This window comes from Hyperoodon ampullatus (assembly GCF_949752795.1).
Source record: "Hyperoodon ampullatus genome assembly, chromosome: 4".
Taxonomy (NCBI): domain Eukaryota; kingdom Metazoa; phylum Chordata; class Mammalia; order Artiodactyla; family Ziphiidae; genus Hyperoodon; species Hyperoodon ampullatus.
This window is the reverse complement of record NC_136917.1, coordinates 65,323,983-65,342,554: the sequence shown is the minus strand read 5'-3', so window position 1 is coordinate 65,342,554 and position 18,572 is coordinate 65,323,983. Positions and strand designations below refer to the sequence as shown.

Genomic DNA, 18,572 nt, shown 5'->3' with positions numbered 1-18,572 from the left:
TGTGCAGTATTCCTGCAGTGAAAATGAATGAACTACTGTGACCTGTAATACTGTAATATTGGATAATAATACTGTAATAATACTGTGACTCTCATCAACATAATGTTAAATGAAACTGCAGTAGAATACACACAATATAATTCCTTTCATGAAAAGTTTAACAACTGGCAAAACTGAACTGTATTGTTTAAGGATATATGCAGAGGAGGTAAAACTATAAAAAGCACAGAAATTATTATGACAAAAGTCAATTTAGGGGACTTCCCGGGTGGCACAGTGGTTAAGAATCCACCTGCCAATGCAGGGGACACGGGTTCAAGCCCTTGTCCCCTGAGGAGCCTTGGAAGGAATGGAAGGTCCGGGAAGATCCCACATGCCGCAGAGCAACTAAGCCCGTGTGCCACAACTACTGAGCCCGCGTGCTGCAATTACTGAAGCCTGTGCTCAGCAATAAGAGAAGCCACCACAATGAGAAGCCTACACCACAACGAAGAGTAGCCCCCCGCCCTCTGCAACTAGAGAAAGCCTGCACGCAGCAGTGAAGACCCAATGCAGCCAAAAAAAAAAAAAAAAAGTCAATTTAGTCATGAGCACAGGGGAGGGTTGGGGTTGTGATCAGGAGGGGCATAGGGGTCTTTGAGGGTGTTGGCATTGTTTTATCTCTTGACCTGGTGGTGGTTATACAGATATTTGCTTTCTATTTTATACTTATTAAACTGAACATATGCTTTGTGCATTTTTCTGCATAATTATTGTTTTGCAAAAAAAAAAAAAGTGTACTGAACAGTGCAGTGAATGGACAGGACAGCAGAATGAGCTCTACCCCACATGAGACTTTTTTGGAACAGCATTCAGGAGTTCCACACTGTTTGCTGAACCACAACTTTTACTGCAGATGAGGAGCCTTGGAAGGAATGGAAGATAAAAGCCATTATGCAATTTAGGATTGAAGGATATCCTTTGACATATCACTGCAGCTGGGGACGATGAACCAGTGCTTGTGGAAACAGGGACCGGATCACACCATGGTCAAGACCTGGCTGGACTTGAGGGGATCTGAAGGGGCAGAAGGACACATGCAAAGACCGTACCTGGGACCCAGCCTGCTTGGCCCCCACAGAGGGTTGATTCAGCTGGAGTTCCCATCCCAGGATCCCCTCTTCAGGGATGTGTGTATTTGTTGATTATCTGCTGAATGACTGACCCCTTCAGAATAATGGAAGAAAATGGCCTTCAGCAGTGGCTGAGACAGGACCTTTTAGGATGCACAATAAGGAGTCTAAGGCTACAGGATGAGGCCTTCCTGACTCTGCCTCCTAGGGTGCTGGCATTTCTAAGCTGGCAAGCTTGTTTTATTCATCCTTACTTCCCTAGCCTGGAGTAGGCCATGAATGACAGTTAATAAACGTTTGTGTGTGAGCCAATGCGTAGAATATATGCTGTAGAGAGTAAGGCCTCATCAGGTCCCAGAGAGGCAGCCTACCAGACACCCTGCTTCTCCGGTCCATCTCCAGACATCCCAGCCAGCTACAGCAGACTTCCTCAGGAGGTGCCCAGGGCTCTGGCCCAATGGCAGCCTGTCAGGTGTTAAAGATAACCCTCCTTTTTCTTCTCCGAGCTAGACATTACCAGTTTCCGTAACCATTTGTCTTATAGATCCAGTATTCTGGTTATCCAGTCTGGAGAGGCAATAAGAGGATCCAGACATGGTCTGAACAGGCAGAACCATGGATACAGATGGCAAATTTGGGCTTGTGTGCTTTGACCGTCAGTGTATTCAAGCTGTGATGGTGACAGCTGCTGGCATGGCCTCTGACATGGTAGGAAGGTTCAGGGTCACTGCTGAGTGCCTTTCTTTCTTTCTTTGCTGTTCTCGTGGGCTTTATGTAGACACTTTTTTGATGTAAAACCCCAAGCTCTAGTCCTTGTCACAGTGTTGTATTTCTCCTCAACTCTCCTGGAGACTCCCTGAGAACTGGCTAGAAGTAGGCACTCCATAGATATTAGCTCCTATTATTTACTTTATTGTTTTCTTTATTTGAATGAACAATCATGAATTCAGTGTCATTTATTGAGCATGTACTATATGTCAGGCACTGCTAGGTGCTGGAATATAGCCGTGAACAGAATAGGCTTGTCCCTGCCCCCAGAGCTCCCAGACACTCTGGGAAGACTTGTTGATTGAATGGTTGAACTCATTGTGATCCACACCACCACCACCAGACATTCAGACATTCATTGTGTGCTCTCTGTGTGTTCAGCTCAGAATACATCCTCCCTGCCTTCCAGTGCTGGAATGTGGGAGTTGTTGAGAAAGACACCACTGTGGGAGTGAAAAAACACTGGACTTGAAATCTCTAGAGATCAAGTCCTAGTTCTGCCACAAACCCACTGTGTGACCTTGGGTGAGTTGGCTTGACCTTTCTGAGCCTCAGTTATCTTGTCAGTGAAATGAGAATAACAATACATCCCTCAGAGGCAAAAGAGGATCAAATAGGGTCACTACACTGCACAACTCCAGGGGGGTGCTGTTCAAATTTTAGTCTCTGCAGCTGCTGGTGGCCTAGGATTAAATGAGACCGCTTTTGCTGTGCGACCTGAAGTTAACAGTCAATAAACGATAGCTATTGTTATGTACAAGCTAGAGGGAAGCAGGGTTCACTGCAGGCCAGCAGGCTGCATAGGATTTGGCCAGGCTTTGTTCTTCAAGGAAGGGCAGGGCTCTGAGAAGTACAGACTGTGATGCAGGCAAATGCCAGGAGCTAGCGACTCCCAGGGCAGGTCTGGGAGAAATGAGGCTGGTGAGGGAGGTGGTAAGGAGAAGCCACTGGAAGCTGAGCATGGATCAGGGATGGATGAGACCAAGACGAATACTTTAATTACTGAGCTGCGGAGAATCCTAGAGAGCATCTTGTCCAGCATCCAGTCTCACTGGGCCAGCAGAGGCCAGGGAGGGAAAGTAGTTGAGTCTCCGAGATCCCGCAGCAAGGGCCAGGGTCAGGACTCCTGCCTGTGCAGAGCCCAGCTCAAATGACTCTTCAGGCCCAGTTTGTGGTTCCACAAAAGGAAGTCCCTGGCATTTTTCATTTATACATATATATATATATATATATATATATATATATATATATATATATATATATATATAATTTTTTCTAAATGTAAAAGTACTTATAGGTCATTGTAGAACATTTTTAAGTTATGCAAATATAAAGAAGAAAATATAATCACCTACAGTCCTACCAAAGATACCACCATTAGTATTCTGATGCATTTCTTCCAGTAGGTATCCCACATATAAAATTATATATTATATATTCATTAGATTGGAATTGCATTGTGTATAGTTTCATGTTCCACCTTTTCCCTGTAAAATCGTATTTTATGAGAAGGAGGGACTGTTTTTTTATGCAAAAGAAACTCTAGAAACCTTTTTTTCTTAGGGGAAAGAAAAGGTGCAAAGCCCCAGTCTGCGGGTGGTTGGGAGGACATCCTGCGGGCTGCAGGGTGGCTCTGTCTCACGTCCGGTCTGAGCTCTGAAGCAGTGGCTCAGAGAAAGACAAGCCCTTCTCTCCTCTCCTGGCCAGGGCGCAGCCTCCTGCCTGTGGGCAAGGCAGAGTTGATGAGTCTGCACTCACCCTTCCTTCCCTGACACAGGATGTATGATCGTCCACTCCATGCAGAAGTCTGTAGGGCTGCGATCGTTACTGCTCATTAATAACAACAGCAACTCAGGCTGTGCAGCACAGCATTTTCTCGTGCATTATCTGACCTGAGACTCACACACACTGTGAGGCAGGTAAGACAAACGCTGTTTTACCTTTTCTGGATGAAGAAGCAGGCTCCGAGAGGTTTAGTGCCTTATTTGAGGCCACATAGCTAGTAAGCGGCAAAGCAGGGATTTTATGAAGATCTGGCTGACATCCACTTTAGTGATTTTTTTCCTCTAAACCTTTTTCTCTCTAGTCCTAGGTTTTCCTAAGCCAAACTGAATTCCCTTAGTGAGGCCAAAGACTGAGAGAGCTTTGAGCATTATGGGTGTGTGGAAAGGACACAGAATGCTACCCTGGGTGTCTTAAGGCAAGTCCTGCCGGCTCTGGCTGGATGTGCTGGGTAGCCTGACCTCAGGGCAGCTCTTCCTGGACAGCTCAGAGCCAGAACCTATGGAGCTTTGGGGAATAGGTTCAAGGAGGCAGCTGTTTCCTGTGGGCACATCCAGCAGAGGCACTATTCTTCGGCATCCTTCTTGACCCACCCAAGTCAATGGAGGCCCATTCCCTGCGCAGGGCTCCAGAGTCACAGTGTCTCCCAGGACAGAGTCGGCTCTTTCACAGAGCGACTGTGGGGCTCTGTGAGACTGACTCTAACCAGGGGATTCTGAGCAGTTACATCCTTCAGGTGGTATCCCAGTATTGTTGCTATAACAAATTCCCATAAATTAAGTGGCTTAAAACAACACAAATTTACTATCTTACAGTTCTTTAGGTCAGAAGTCCAAAATGGGTCTTAACTGAATTAAACTCAAGGTGTCAGCAGGCTGCGTTCCCTTCTGGGGACTCAGTAGAGAATCTGCTTCTTCGCCCATGCCAGCTTTTAGAGACCACCTGCATTCCTTGCCTTGTAGCCCCTTCCTCCATCCTCAAAGCCAGCAATGGCTGGTCAAGTCTTTCACATAATGCTGCCTCCCTGATTCTGACTCTTCTGTTTCCTTCTTCATTTAAGGACCCTTGCGATTACATTGGACCCATCCAGATAATCCAGAATAATCTCTTTATTTTAAAGTGAGCTAATTAGCAACCTCATTCCCCATTGCCATGTCACAGATTCCATGCATTAGGATGTGGACATCTTTATACCACCATGGACCATTATTCTGCCTACTCCTCTGGGTTCTCCAAGGGCTCCATTCTCAGGCATAGAAAGCAGGCCGGGCCAGACCACAGTCAGGATGTGGCCACCCTTATTAGGAGAGGTCCTTTATGCCTAGGTCCCCTCCCACCTGTTCTGCTCCTCACTCAGCTCGACCTGTCCTGGATTCCTCTTTTCCCATGCTCTGCGCCCAGTCTTGGGTGGAGATGGGCTAGGCAGGAAGCGCCAGCAGGTGTGGACATGGAGGAGGGGGGATGCAGGGCTGGATGCAGCAGGGCTGTGGGAAGCCCTGGGGGCTGAGCACCTCCCACCCAAAGACCCTAGGGCTTCCAAGGACTGGGGCCTCTGAGAACTAAGGCACTGAATTCTAAGGGAAGCTCCAGGCCTGGAGGGGCAGGCAGCCAAATATTGAAGCCCCTCCACCTCAGCATCCCTGGCTGCCCTTGACAGCCAGAGGTCACCTGGCCCCTTTCCTCAGTATGACTGCCTGTCTGCCTTTACTCATTCCCTTTCCCCACTCCTTCCCTGGGCCTCAGGCTGGAACTTTGTGGGAGCCTGAGGAAGTAGTGGGCCCTGCGGAGCCTCTGTCCCTGAGCTGCCTGCTGAGGTCCCCAGGGATATAAGACCCAGTAGGAGGGCCAGTGGGCAGTGCAGAGAAGGAGGGGCTGGACAAGGCCTTTGGTCCTCCAAGTAGGGGGACCAACTCACCCCAGTTGCCCAGGACTTTCTCAGTTCTAGCGATGAAAATTCCCACATCCAGGAAACTCATCTGTCCTGAGCAAACTGGGACAGTTGGTATCCTGCCTCCAAGGCCCTTTGCCCCTACTAATCTACTATAGATTACCTTGTCAGCCTGGATGGCTAGCCCTTTGGACTCTTGGATGCCAACCTCTGCACGGTATCTGGGAGCAGAGAGATCTGGGGGCTGGGGAAGGGCCCCAAGCGAGTGCCGGGGAAGTATAGATCTCTTCTTGCAGTGTTCCTGGACCCGTGCCTGTATCTGCATGGGACAGAGCTCCTAAATATATGCACGGCGGGGTGAAGAATTGTGTTTGTATCCGATTTCTAAACATTTAACAGCATGATTACTTTTGGGTGGTGTATTGCAGATGGCTTTAATTAATGTTTCTATTTACTCATCTGTATTTCTTACTCTGTACAATTAAACCATGTTCCTTTTACTTGTGTACATTTTTAATAAAAGAAAGTAATTAATGACTCAGCCTTCCATCTCCAGCAGTCCTGCTGAGGGACACAGATGGGTTGTGCTGCATGTCGTAGGACACAGTGGCTCTTGTTCTGGGCTGGTTGGTCATGGCCCATTCTGCCCAAGGCTCTACTGCAGGGTCAGAGCTAGTTACCACTCTGTGCCTTCCCTGTCTCTCAGCCTTCTCCCTGCACCCCAGAGTCCAGCCTGGATTGTCCCCCAAGGAAGGACTCAGAAAAGCCAGGTGGACAGTGGGTAGAGAAGGTGAGCAGATGCTAACTGCAGGGCTTTGCTGACCCAGCATTTTGCAAGAGATGTTCTCAAGTGCCAGTCTTGCCTGAGCAGGATCTCCTTCTGTGAGAATATGGAGGAGATGAGCTGCTTGCCCCTGAGGAGCTTCCAGTCTGGTTGGAGAGGTTGGGCATGTGGGGAGTAGCAGACAGGAAGGGGACAGGCACTGGCTGGTGAGGTTTTGCCTGTGTGAGCCGTCAGATACGGGAGGGCCCCAGGACTGCATTGCATGTGTCTCAGTCTGGCCAGAGACCAAAACTGGGGTCCTCCCGAGTGTCCTGAGGCAGGCCCCCAAAGTGGGGGCAGATGGTCTTCTAGGAGGTAAAACTCTGGCTGCTTGCCAGTGCACCACAGAAGGGTGGTGATGAACTGTTCTCAGACGCTGTTCTGAGTCTTAGAAGTTTGGACACCCTTCAGGCCCTCCTCTGCCACACCCCACCCCACACACCTAGGAGCTCAGCCCTCACCCTGGCAAGCCCAGAAGGAGCACCGGAAGGGGAGCCCTGAGTCCCCAGCAGAGGCAATCACCCTTCACCTCCCACAGCCAAGGGCAGCAGCCCTCACCCCAGTTCACCATCGCAGTCGTATGGGCAACGTGAAAGGACTTCTTGACTTTTTCTCAGTTTTAAGAAAAGTAATTGCTATTCTGCCCTAATGACTCCCTCCCTCCCTGTTCACCCCATATCCCTAAACACCAGCTCCACACAACCGAACAACTTCCTCGTTCCATGAAGTCAGCTTTCTCAGAGAAACGTGGCACACGATTCCCCCTACCCCCACCCCAGTGCTCATGTGGCCTGGGCCACTTACTTTGCTCCTGAACTATGATCCCTAGCGTACCCCTTCACCTGTCTGAGCAAAGGTGTGGCTGCATATTTTTAACTGCTGTGGAAGAACTCACTGCACCTGCCCTAATCCCGGCGGATTCAGGATGGGCAGCGTGAGGGAGAAGTTGATAGTAGAGCCAGACACCCTGTATCCACCTGGATGGTAAGGAAAAGGGGATGGCAGAGACGTAGAAGGACCCAGGCCAATCCAAGGCATATGGCCAGGAATGAAAGTGAGAGCCACCCTTGCTTCCTCTCAGCAGAGTCTGGAGGGCGGGGCAGGCCTTCCCTGAAGGAAACCTGCCAGTGAGTCTGAGAGCCCACCTGATGTAGGGCAGCAACCAGCCAGCTGCCAGGGACGCTGGGTTTTCTCAGGGGCCAGGAAGCCAGGATTAGACTCAAAACAGGCAGAGGGTGGCTCCAGCCTTGTGGCTGTGAGTTAGGATGCACCCTTGATGGGTTTGGCTCATACAGTTACCCAGAGTCCAGATCTCTGAGGATCCCAGGACTCAACAAAGGGTCTGACTTAAAGCAGGAGAACAAGAGAGACCCCGTTGTCTTGCTCAGACAGAAACACAGCTGAAAAAGTCCTTTCTGATCCCTAGAGCTGAGATAAGGCCTAGCAGGCCAGAGTCCCCTGGAGCTGGGAGCTGGTTCACAAACGGACATGTGTGGCTGAGGTGCCCCCTGCATTGAAGCCAAGTTATGGGCCTGTGTTCCACCCCCTGGGGGCCCCACTCAGCGAACTGCAGGTGGCCTCTAGGGCATTTGCATTGCCTCCCTTTAGGATCAAGTCAAAACTCACCTCACAGGGCCCTGGGGCCTGTAGCCACAGAGCCATGTTGCCTGGGGTGAGGGCAGGGAGCTGAAGGCAGGGGTCCCACACAGTGTCCGGAGCAGCTGCAGCTTTTGCTGCCTTCCCTCTGTGTCCCCAAATGCTTTTTCGGCTTAAGGTGCTAGCTGCCCCAGGCAAGCTCTTCCAAACTTCTTCCCCAGGCCTCAGTGTCCTCCTCTGTGGGCAGCCTGACTTCGTGGAAACAGTCTGGGTTCTGGGCACAGACAGATGTGGGTTGGAATCCAGGCCCCATACGGATTAACTGAATCATCCTGGGCAAGCAAGCGCCTTGTGCTGGTTGAGCTTTGGTTTCCGTGTCTGTGAACAGGGGCTGTGGTGGGGTGCCAGTGCCATGGTGCATACAGGGTGCTTGGCACAGTGCCTGATGCACAGTGAGTCCTCAAGGCTGTGTTGTCATTATCTTGCTGGACTGTGAGGTCCTTTTCAGTTCTGCTCCTTTCTGAGCTCGTGGAGCTGGATGAGGGATGGTGCGGTGGGTGAATGTCTGTCTCTCCCCTTGTACTCAGCCTCCATGTCCTTGCCTCATTGCCTCCAGTATCTCCCCAGTTGAAATTAAACCCCACACAGACTCTGTAGGCCTGCCTCACCGTTGAGCCTGCAGAAGTGGGGGGTTCTTTTACAACTCCCCACCCCTAGGAAGTCAGGAGAAATGGGTCTCTTGGGAGCTGCCTGGAGCTAGGAAAACCATGTAGCCAACCAGCTATGCCCTTGTGCTGCCTTAGACTTGGACTCACAAGCGAGCCCTGGCTGACAAAGACAAGTCTTATTCTGCCCAGTACTTTGACTCCTGGAAAAGGAAGTACATGAGCTCCTCATTCACCCTCCAAGCCCCTGCCCCTGTGATTGCTGGCACAGTGGGGAAAGGTTAGTGCAGAGTTCTGATGAATTTCAAACATTCTCCTGATGGGAGGGTTAGCTGTGCCCAGATTAAGAAAGGGCATTACGTCTGACAGACAAAAGCTTCCTGGGTGCTCCAACAGGGCTGCTGAGGAATCCTGTACCCCACTAGTACAAGGATTTTTGGATGTGTGCAAATCATGTGAAAGAAGTCCAAATGGTCCCAGAGAATGACAGCCTGGGTATGACCCAGCCCTACCAGCCTGGGGGCATCACTTGCAGAGGAAAGGACTTCACCTCCAACCAGACCCAAGACTTTTTCCAAGACTTCAGTTCTGTCTTTGGCAGTCCCCACCCAAGACTTCCAGAGAGATCTGAGGATGCGCTTATCTTGCACACAGTGCACTGAGAGATGCTGAATACTGATATATCAAGAAGGGATGGTTTGCATGTCTTTCCTAAAGGTCTTCTGCCACCATGAGCCTTTGTATGGGAAGCTAGCATATTAGCCTCTAGCTTCCTTCCTATTGCCAAGTAAGCTGAATGAGTAACAGCCCAATTAAAGTGACACGTTTGGAGTAAGGCAAGGAAACTCCTATTACTAACCAGAAATGCCCTTGAACATCTGTAGACTTGGCAGGGCAGGAGTTCTAGCTGGTGTGCCTGAGCCCCACGTTGCTGGTTTACCCCATTGCAAAGTGGTCCTTCGTGACAATGCTGTTATCACAACCCCAGCGAAACAGGTCTTTCAATGAACTCCTAGTCCCTCAGCCAAGAGCTTCTACCATTAGCACTTAAACTGAAATTCTTGGGAGTGAGCCACAAAAGCATGGCAGATCCTTCAAATGAATTTATCATGCCCAAATTTGACACAGATTATACTGATATTGCTCCATTTCAGGCACTGTTTGGCTAATGAGTTAGTATCAGCTGCCATCATCCTTAGGTGAGCATTTGGACTTTACTGTTACACTTGTCAGGCATGGGCTGAGGTCCATGGTGGGGTGTGGTGAAGACAGCTCACCATGCTGGAAAATCTGGCTCCATCCCACACTACTCCTTCATGTCTGGTCCCTAGGACTCAGCTCCCTTTGTAATGGGGAGGGGTAGATTTTTGGGGTCCCTCCTTGGACATTCCAAGGAGTTGGTTCCAATTGTTTCGGATGCCTAGGGTAAGAAGAGTTAGAGACCAGGACTCTATCTTGGCTCTAGAGATTGGGACCTCACTGATGGAATTCCTCTCCCATTTTCGTAACTTACAAGTGATGAACTTCGCATATTAGAACTTGAGAGATTTCCACACCTGCCTGGGACTTCAACATATCCACCGCCTACTCTCTGTCCAGGAATACGTCAAAGGACAAGAGGAGAGAAGTCAGAAGCAGTCCCCGCTGTTTGCTCTGGGTTGCATCCCTTCCTCCCCACCCCTCCTGGGTCTACTCTACCTGGCTTCACACCACTCCCAACCATCCTTAGCTGGAAAAGCCATGTACTAGAAGACCAAGCCCCCGGTTAGAAGCCATAGGAGGCTAGCCTCCCCATCCTATTTTCCTCAGTAAGGGCAGGGCCCTGCAAGAGCTCGGAAAAGTCATCTTATCCCTCCCCTTTGGCCCCCAGATGATGCTAACTCTTGAAAAATCCAGGTGGATCTTCTGATGGGTAGTGCTTGAGACTGGTCTATCCAGGCATCCACAAACAGAATGTCTACCCAGCAGGAGGGCCACCTACTGTTCAGGGAACAATACTTCCCAAGCTTTGCAGAGAACTGAACTTCGCCCATTTTCCAGTTTTTTCATTATTTTCTCACTCAGCCTTCTCTCTCCCACACTCCTTCCAGATGGCTAGGCCCTACAAGGGGGTTTCTGGGACCAAGAATATGGAAGATGTGTCCACACGGCTTGGTTTCCATGAGTGACCCCTTCACTGCCATGGCCTCATTCCCTAGACGATGCTAGTGATGCCTGCTGGCTTCTCTTGGCCAGCCTGCCTACTGCTTTGGGTGCTGTTTAGCCCCAGGGACAGACTGAGGCAAATGAGAAAAGCCTATTTCCAGATCTCTGCCTCTCAGACACTGTGACTTGGTCCTTATCTGAGACCCTTCATTGCCATGTATCAGTGATTCCCAACCTGTGGTTTTCAGAAACACTGTTCTGATCAAAGATATCCCTTCACAGAGATGCTGTGAATCTCTATTAGCCCAGCCAGAACTCTGAAAAGATGTGGAAGAAGGAAGCCTGCTTCATGTAAGGTCATCCACGGTTTTCCTAACACATTTGTGCATGGAGCTGTTTCACAGCACACTGCAGGCTGGTATTCAGCACCAGTTATTATTGGCTGTCAAAATAGTAAAATACTTTTGAACAGTCAGGCAAATAGCCTCAAGCCCCTGTCCCGTGTCCTCCAACCACCCCAGCCCCTCCCCCTCAAATCTGCTCCCAATCCAGTATCGACTTGTACTGTCCAATATGGTAGCCACAGGCCACATATGGCTTTTAAAATTTTAACTAATAAAAATCCAGGGACTTCCCTGGTGGTCCAGTGGTTAGGACTCCACACTCCCACTGCAGGGGGGCACAGGTTCCATTCCTGATCAGGAGACTTAAGATCCCGCATGCCTCATGGCGCAGACAAAAAAAAATGTAAAAATCCAGTTCCTCCATTGCACTGGCCACATTTCAAGTGTTCGGTTAGCACATGTAAGTATGCCGCTGCCTACTGCAGTGGACAGTGCAGAGACAGAACATTCCTGTCACTGAAGCAAATGGACAGCAAGTACTGCTTGGCGGCACAGCAGGCCGTGGGAACCTTTTGGGGGCTGGTGTCTGTTCTGATTGCCAGTGACCATGCTGTGCCAACTGTTAACTTTTTGGAGTAGCACCTGAGTACACCTGCATTTGAATTTAGCAGGACATTCGAGTCTATGGCACATTCCTCAGAACTCAAAACCTAACACTCGCCAGGCCCCAGGAGCCCAAGTTCAACTCATAGCTCTGGCTATAAAGCCATGGGCAAGTGATTATATTTACATGAGCATATCCCTGTGCCATGACTGTCCCTTCTCCTGCCACCTTCTCCATGAACATAACTGAAAGGATTTCACAATAGGTGCACATCACCGCTCACCCCAAAGGCAAGCTCAGGCAGGATGCCAACAATGAGTCCATCAGAATGTGTCTACAAAAAGTAAAATCATCTATAATTTATGTCTAAGTAAAAGGCCACACCACTTATAAAGAATTAACGTTTTATAAAAAGACAAATGTACATATTTACACACACGTACATGTGTGGTCACACATGACTTAGTGGTCAGATGACATTTCCAATTTTAAAAGTCACACTCACACTTGCCTCCCTGGGCCTGCTGGGGGCTGCTGGGGCCTGCCTGAGGGGGCAGGTGGGTGCAGAGCAAGGCACAGTATAAATAAATGCAAATGCCAAGAGCTTGGGGGAAACGTTAGTGTACACCTCTGATCAGAAATGTGGCAAGGTCCACAAGAAAAAGTGCCAGGTTTTTTCACAAGCCCCTCAGCCTAAGCAGGGAGCAGGGCAGAGCTCCTCTGAGGCAGAGGGGGCACTGTCCCCACAGGACCCGTCTTCCTTCACATTTCACTGGCTTTGGAACAGTCCCCAGGGCTCAGCTAGGAAGGGAGGTGGTTCTTTGGGAACAGGATTCACTTAGTGCAATTGTCTCTTAGTGCAGAGCCAGCCCTGGAGTTGGTGCTGTGCTTTCTGAGGTCACTGGTCCGTTCCCTTGGGCCAGCTCAGTGACAGCAAGACCCTCTCCAGGCAGCCGGGCTCAGAGGGAAAAGCTGGAGGCTGACTCCTGTCTGAGACCTCCACCTGACACACCAGTCTCAGAATGCCATCTTCCCAGGAGGCAGGGCCAGCTTTACCCCACAAGATAAGCCCAGACCCTGGCCTGCCGGACCCCCAGAGGCCACTGTCCCAAGGAGGAAATCCCCATCCCTGGTCAGCAGTGGGGTTACACTTTGTCGTATCAAGGGGCCACAGGATTCCTGCTTCTCTGTACCACAGCCGCCATGATGCCAGGTCCTGCTTGCCTAGAGAAGTAAAAGGGGGCCAGGGGCCCACCTATGGTGCACAAGGAATGGCCTGGATGGAGGGCAGCCTGACTGGGGGCAGCAGGCTGTCCAGCCAGCTGGTGTCCATGTTCTTCAGATCTGAAGATATCAGCCCAATATACCCTAGAAGATGTGAAGAAGGTTGTGTGAGGATTGGGGATGGGGAGGCAGGTGTGTTCTCCCCCCACCCTCCAACCCTATCCGTGAAGGCCTCAGACACAGCAGCCTCTGCTGTCCGCCCCATGGCAGCCTCAATCTTAGGCAAACCTGAGGGCCTGGAAGGAGCAGCCAATTTGTAAGCTGTCTGTACCCAGATGAATTTAACAAGGATGCTTTACCCCTGCTGCTCTCTGGCCCTGCCCCCAAGCCTTCCCCACCCACTACTTGGTTTTCCCTTCTTTGAGAAACCATATGGATCCACGGTCTCCTTACCCCCAGGGCTGTCAACTTCTGGCTCCTCCTTGCAGCTGAAGTCTCCATAGACAGAGGTGGGCTGGGACCCAGGTTCATTGAGCAGGTACCCCTTCCCATCCACGCTTGTCTGCTGCCACCCTGACTGCTCCAAGAGCTGGGGACAGATAAATAAGAAGCCATCGGCTCACTTCCAGTACAGACTCACCCTCTGGTCCTGCCTTCAATGAGCCAACGCTTCCCAGCCAGGATCACATCCTTGGCCATTTTCACATTCTCAAATGGATATAGACATGGAGTGCAGTTAGGATAGGGGCCTGGGAGGTGAGGGTCTGCCCTGGGCTGACACTCCCACATCTACCTTCTGGCATAGAATCTCCAAGACTTCCCTCTCAACTGGGTAAGGACATACCAACTGGGAGGGTGGCTTAAAGCAATGGTTCACATATTAAGTCAAGAAAAGATGCCTAGAAATTTCAGGTAGAGATAAGGAACTATGCCCATGTCTCCATTTTCTGTGCTGATGGAACAGAGCCTGGGTACAGCTACTTCAAAAACTTTTTTACATTTATTTTAAAAACTGAAGCAGAAAAAAACCTGGAGAATAATTTGCTTAAAAAAAGAAAAGCCAGGGCTTCCCTGGTGGCGCAGTGGTTGAGAGTCCGCCGATGCAGGGGACACGGGTTCATGCCCCGGTCCGGGAAGATCCCACATGCTGCGGAGCAGTTGGGCCCGTGAGCCATGGCCACTGAGCCTGCGCGTCCGGAGCCTGTGCTCCGCAACGGGAGAAGCCACAACAGTGAGAGCCCCGTGTACCGGAAAAAAAAAAAAAAAAAAAAAGAAAAGCCATCATATTACAGATCCCAAAGGCTGATTACTGAAACCTGATGTGCAGTTCCCAAACTAACAGGACTGGGGCATGTTGGGGCAGAGGACACGGGCCAGGGACCCGGCACTGATGGTGGCTGACTCAGAGCTATCTGAGGCCCTAGGACAGCATGTCAGAAACCCAGCCTCCCTCCTGCCCCCACTTCCACAGTGTCTTTCCCACCAACCAAAGAGGTCAGTGGTCCCCAGCCACATGGATGTGACACTTGTAGGACCATGCAAGCAGACAGGTCACAGCAGCAACTGCCTACCCTCCAACTTGGAAGCTCTCACTGGTTCTCTCCCCTCACTGAGAAGTAGCCACCTCAAAAGAGCACTGAAGAAGGAAGGAAGGGGCTTTACCTTCATGATGTCCTCAGTTAATTTCCCTTCCTCGTCCTCATCTGTTGCAGCTGTGGATGGGGAACAGCAGAGAGGTTGGCTGAGGTCAGTCAGCCAGGCTCACCCTGCAGTGCCAGCCCCACCAAGTCCCCCTATCCCTTCACACATGCGCACACACACGCTGGCCTCCAAGTGGATATCTGCCTTCCATGAAGATTCCAGAACAGAACACTGTCCTTGTGACTCAGCCTCCTGAACCCTGAAGCCACACCTCTTCCCACCTCTTCCCTCTTCTCTCCAGCCCACCAGTCAGCTCAGTGCTGGGTGGAGTTCTGAGCATCTTTTCTCCCTCAGGAAACCCCTCCTTGGATCCCAACAGTCAGGCAGGCCAGGCCCCGGAGGCACGAACCTTCAGAGGTGGAGGGCATGGGCGACACCTGAAAGTTGTACAGGTCACTGGTGCTGTCTGGCACAATTTCCACTGGAATGCGCCAGTCGGGGAGGGTGCTGCTGACGGCACACGGTGACAGTGCTTCAGGACAACAGAAACTGAGGGTCAGAGCTGTGTGCTTTCTTAGTTTGCCAGGACACCCAGCATCCCCCCCAACTCGCAGCCTGCTCCAACAAGTCACCATCTACAAGCATGGTGCCCCCTAGACCCAAGAGAAAGAGCCATCCCACCAACCTATGTGGTCCCCTGCCAGACCCGGCCCACCTTACCTGGAGTAAGGGCCCGTTCAATGTCCAAGTCCTGCCCCATGTAGCCCTGAGTTGTGTAGCTGCTGTGGTCATCAGGCAGGGTGGAGCTGCTGAGTCCATCAGAGAAGGTATCGGGGCTAGATTCCCCACATGACTGTAGAAGGAGAAAGAAGCTTAGGCCCAGGCTTGCTGGGGCACTCCTTCTACTGCCCACCTTGACTCTCAGGTGACCAAAGGCTAGCTGCTTAGGATCATACTCACCTTTTTCTTGGCCTTGTTCTTAGCATCTCGGCTGGACTTGCACTTTCTCTCTGTGGGGCAGATAGGCTGTCACCCTTGGTACAGGCAGGCATGCCAGCCCCAGCTGACTTCCTTCCTCCTTCCCTCTCTCCCTGAGGGCTTTCCCAGGACCCAGAGCCCTTGGATACCTTTCCTCTGGTTCTTGGTGAGGGGTGGGAGCATCCGGTACACCCGCACAGCTGAACTGCCCTTGTTCCTGCTCTGGTCCTTCACCTCCTCGATATCTGGCAGGGAGTTCATGGCACAGCGAAAGTTGGCCTTCCATGTCTTGGGATCCGGCTCCTTTTCCCCTGCTTTGTATCGGCCTAGTGGGCAGGAAAGTGAAGAGTATCATCAGGACTACAGGTGGGGATCCTCAGCTGTGCCCTGGCTTGGAAGGAGAAAGACAAGAGAGTACCCCTGAGCTCTCATGCTGCCAGAGATCCACAATGGTCAAACCAGCAGGTATTCCTGGCTGACACCTGTGCAGGCCCTGGGCTTCTCAAATGCCCAGACTTGGCTCAAATACATCCAGCAAGCCTCAGCAAAGGGCCTAGCCAGAAGCACTAGAGAGCCCAAGCCCCAAAGTGCTATCTTTGTCACAGATCATGCCCAGTCTCCCTTTGGCTGTCAGCAGCCAGATGGCAGGGACTGGGGCTTATTTGATAGTTCCAAACTTGGGAATGCACACAGAGTAGGCATCAAAGAATATTTACTGATAGGTGGACTGACTGGTCCGAGATGGGCCAAGAGCCCCATCCCTGAAGGATGAAAGAGGCTGCCAACCAGATGGGCCTTGGACCCAGGACTATTGGTCAACATCAAGAAAAAGGAAGGCCTGGATCTCTTTCAGTGTCCATGCTCACGACTGCTTTTGCCAGGGAGAACTTTAATCTAGCCACAAACTCCATGAAGAAGCCACACTTTCTAAGATTTTGGCTTCGTAAATTCCTTTGTGAACGTGCTGAAATGATGAACCCTCTCCCCCAAAACACACGTCTGCTCCCTGCCCACCCCCGAATTCTGTACAACATCTCAGGGAGCTCAGAGACCCCAGTGAAGAGCCTCTGTGTTAAGAGAAGTGCCTCCCCTTATCTCCTCCCTGCTCCTCTTAGAGCTGGAGTCCAGGGCACACACCTGTGTGAATGGCCCAGCTCCGAAACAGACAGGCATCCTTGTTGATGTCCCAGCCATGCTTGGCAGCGTGCTTCCATGGGATCTGGAAGATCATCTCCTCCTATACAGCACACAAGCACACATACATGTAAGACCGTGTCAGCTCAGAGACCACAGGCTTTTGGCCTGAATCTGCCCAGCCCCCCAGATCTGGGAAAAGGCTGACTTCCCCTTTTCACCCTGACATCTGGCTTGGGTTGACCCATCCTGAGAATGGCTTAAACAGGCTACTCCATCACTAGATCTTTCAGAAGGGGCTCTGGGTTCTGATGAGCTAGGGTATCATCAGCTAAGCAAAGACCTCCTTCTGCCTATTACAGATGTGCTAGGACCCATACAGAGTACCCTGGGATGCTTCTCTCAGACTTGTCAGCACCAGCATGGAAGTGAGAAGTCAGTTCATTAGATGGGGCTGCTCAGGACAACTGTGACCACTGGCTCCTACACAGGGGGTCCTGGCCATATACCTGTGGGAGCCCAGGGCCAGACTTGGATGATGACTACCTGTGTGACCCTGGCATTGTCACTATACCTCTTTGTCCCTCACTGTTTTCTCTTCCGTGAAATGAAAAAAACACAGTAACAAATATGAAAGCTAAGGTCTCACTGGTATCTTTACTGGTGGTTAACAGTATGGAGTTTTGAGTCAGACTGCTCAGGTTCAAATCTTGACTTTATCGCTTTTTGTGTGATATCATCTACTTTTCAGTGCCTCAGTTTCCTTATCTGAAAATGGAGATATTAATAGAATCTACCTCACAGGGCTATGTTGAGGATTAAATGACACAATGTAAGTAACATAACATGGTGCCATGCTCGCTCATAGTAAGTGTACAGTAAGCATTAGTTGTTATTATGAATACTATTATTACTGCTAAGTCTTCAGGGTCTATGTTGTCCTTTGTGCACCAGCAAGAGGCCTCTTGGGTCTGGACAACTGGTGCAAGGTTAATTCTTGGGTCGCCTGCTGAGCTAGTCACCTTCCTGCCAGCAGTGCCCACTTTTCTGTCTCCTATCTGCCTGACTGGAGCCCTCTAGAATGTTGTGTGTGCTTGTAGAGGTCTCCCTCAGGAGAGACCAGAACTTTGGCCCTGCAGATGCTGGGAGAATCTTGCTGCTGGAAAACTGTCAGTGCCTTCAGGTAGATGCCCAGGGAGGCAGGCAGAAGTCAGCCAGTGGGGCCCTGGCTGGGTCTTGTACACTCCCTGCAGGATCCACTAGGAAATACATCTGCCTGCTCCCTATCACACTTCCCTTTTTGAGCTGCATCTGAAGCTTTGGTCCCCTAAAGAACATGGGTTAAAATAGTGGCAGAAAAACCCAAAGAGTAACACTCACTTTATTAATCCAGATCAGCCCTGGGATTTGGTTGGAATTAATCTGCATCTCTAGCCAGGGTCTCATGCGCATCCGAGTGATGGGCATGTTGGCTGTAAAGAGAAGACAGAAGGCTCCTGTTTGGAGTCTGTTGAGCAGCCCCTAGGCACTACCCTGCCCCACCCCAGGTCATTCAATTACCCTCCCCTGCCCTCCTCCAGATACCAAGTACTACAATCATGGGGAAGGACTTTCTCTGGAATAAAACCGCCCTCCAAATCTTTTCAGCATCTTGAGCAAAATGCTTCTTCCCTCACCCCCTCCTAGACAGTCTTGGGAGGAGACAGGCATGCATGTGTGTTTCAAGATTTATGTTCAGGAAAAGAAACAAAACACAGAGATATCTAAATACCAGAACTTTTCTCCCAAAATTCAAATCCTTTGGGAGGCAAGGGGCTTCTTTTGCTTGATGCCAAGAAATTTTCCTGCTTGAGTTGTTGCCACTAGAT

At 50.6% G+C, this 18,572-nt stretch overlaps 1 protein-coding gene across 2 annotated transcripts; it reads right to left on the bottom strand.

The window, feature by feature from the left end:
- Positions 1–12,982: 12,982 nt before the first annotated feature.
- IRF1 (interferon regulatory factor 1) lies at positions 12,983–18,171 on the bottom strand (the record flags this gene model as incomplete). Of its 2 annotated transcripts, XM_079702062.1 has the most annotated exons (9): positions 12,983–13,095; positions 13,405–13,540; positions 14,614–14,663; positions 15,002–15,124; positions 15,313–15,445; positions 15,553–15,602; positions 15,720–15,896; positions 16,708–16,807; positions 18,085–18,171. In XM_079702062.1, 9 exons carry the CDS (start codon positions 18,169–18,171, stop codon positions 12,983–12,985), a joined length of 969 nt encoding a protein of 322 aa, XP_079558188.1. The 2 variants fall into 2 exon arrangements, with proteins under 2 accessions (XP_079558188.1, XP_079558189.1); XM_079702063.1 differs by lacking the exon at positions 15,002–15,124.
- Positions 18,172–18,572: the final 401 nt, after the last annotated feature.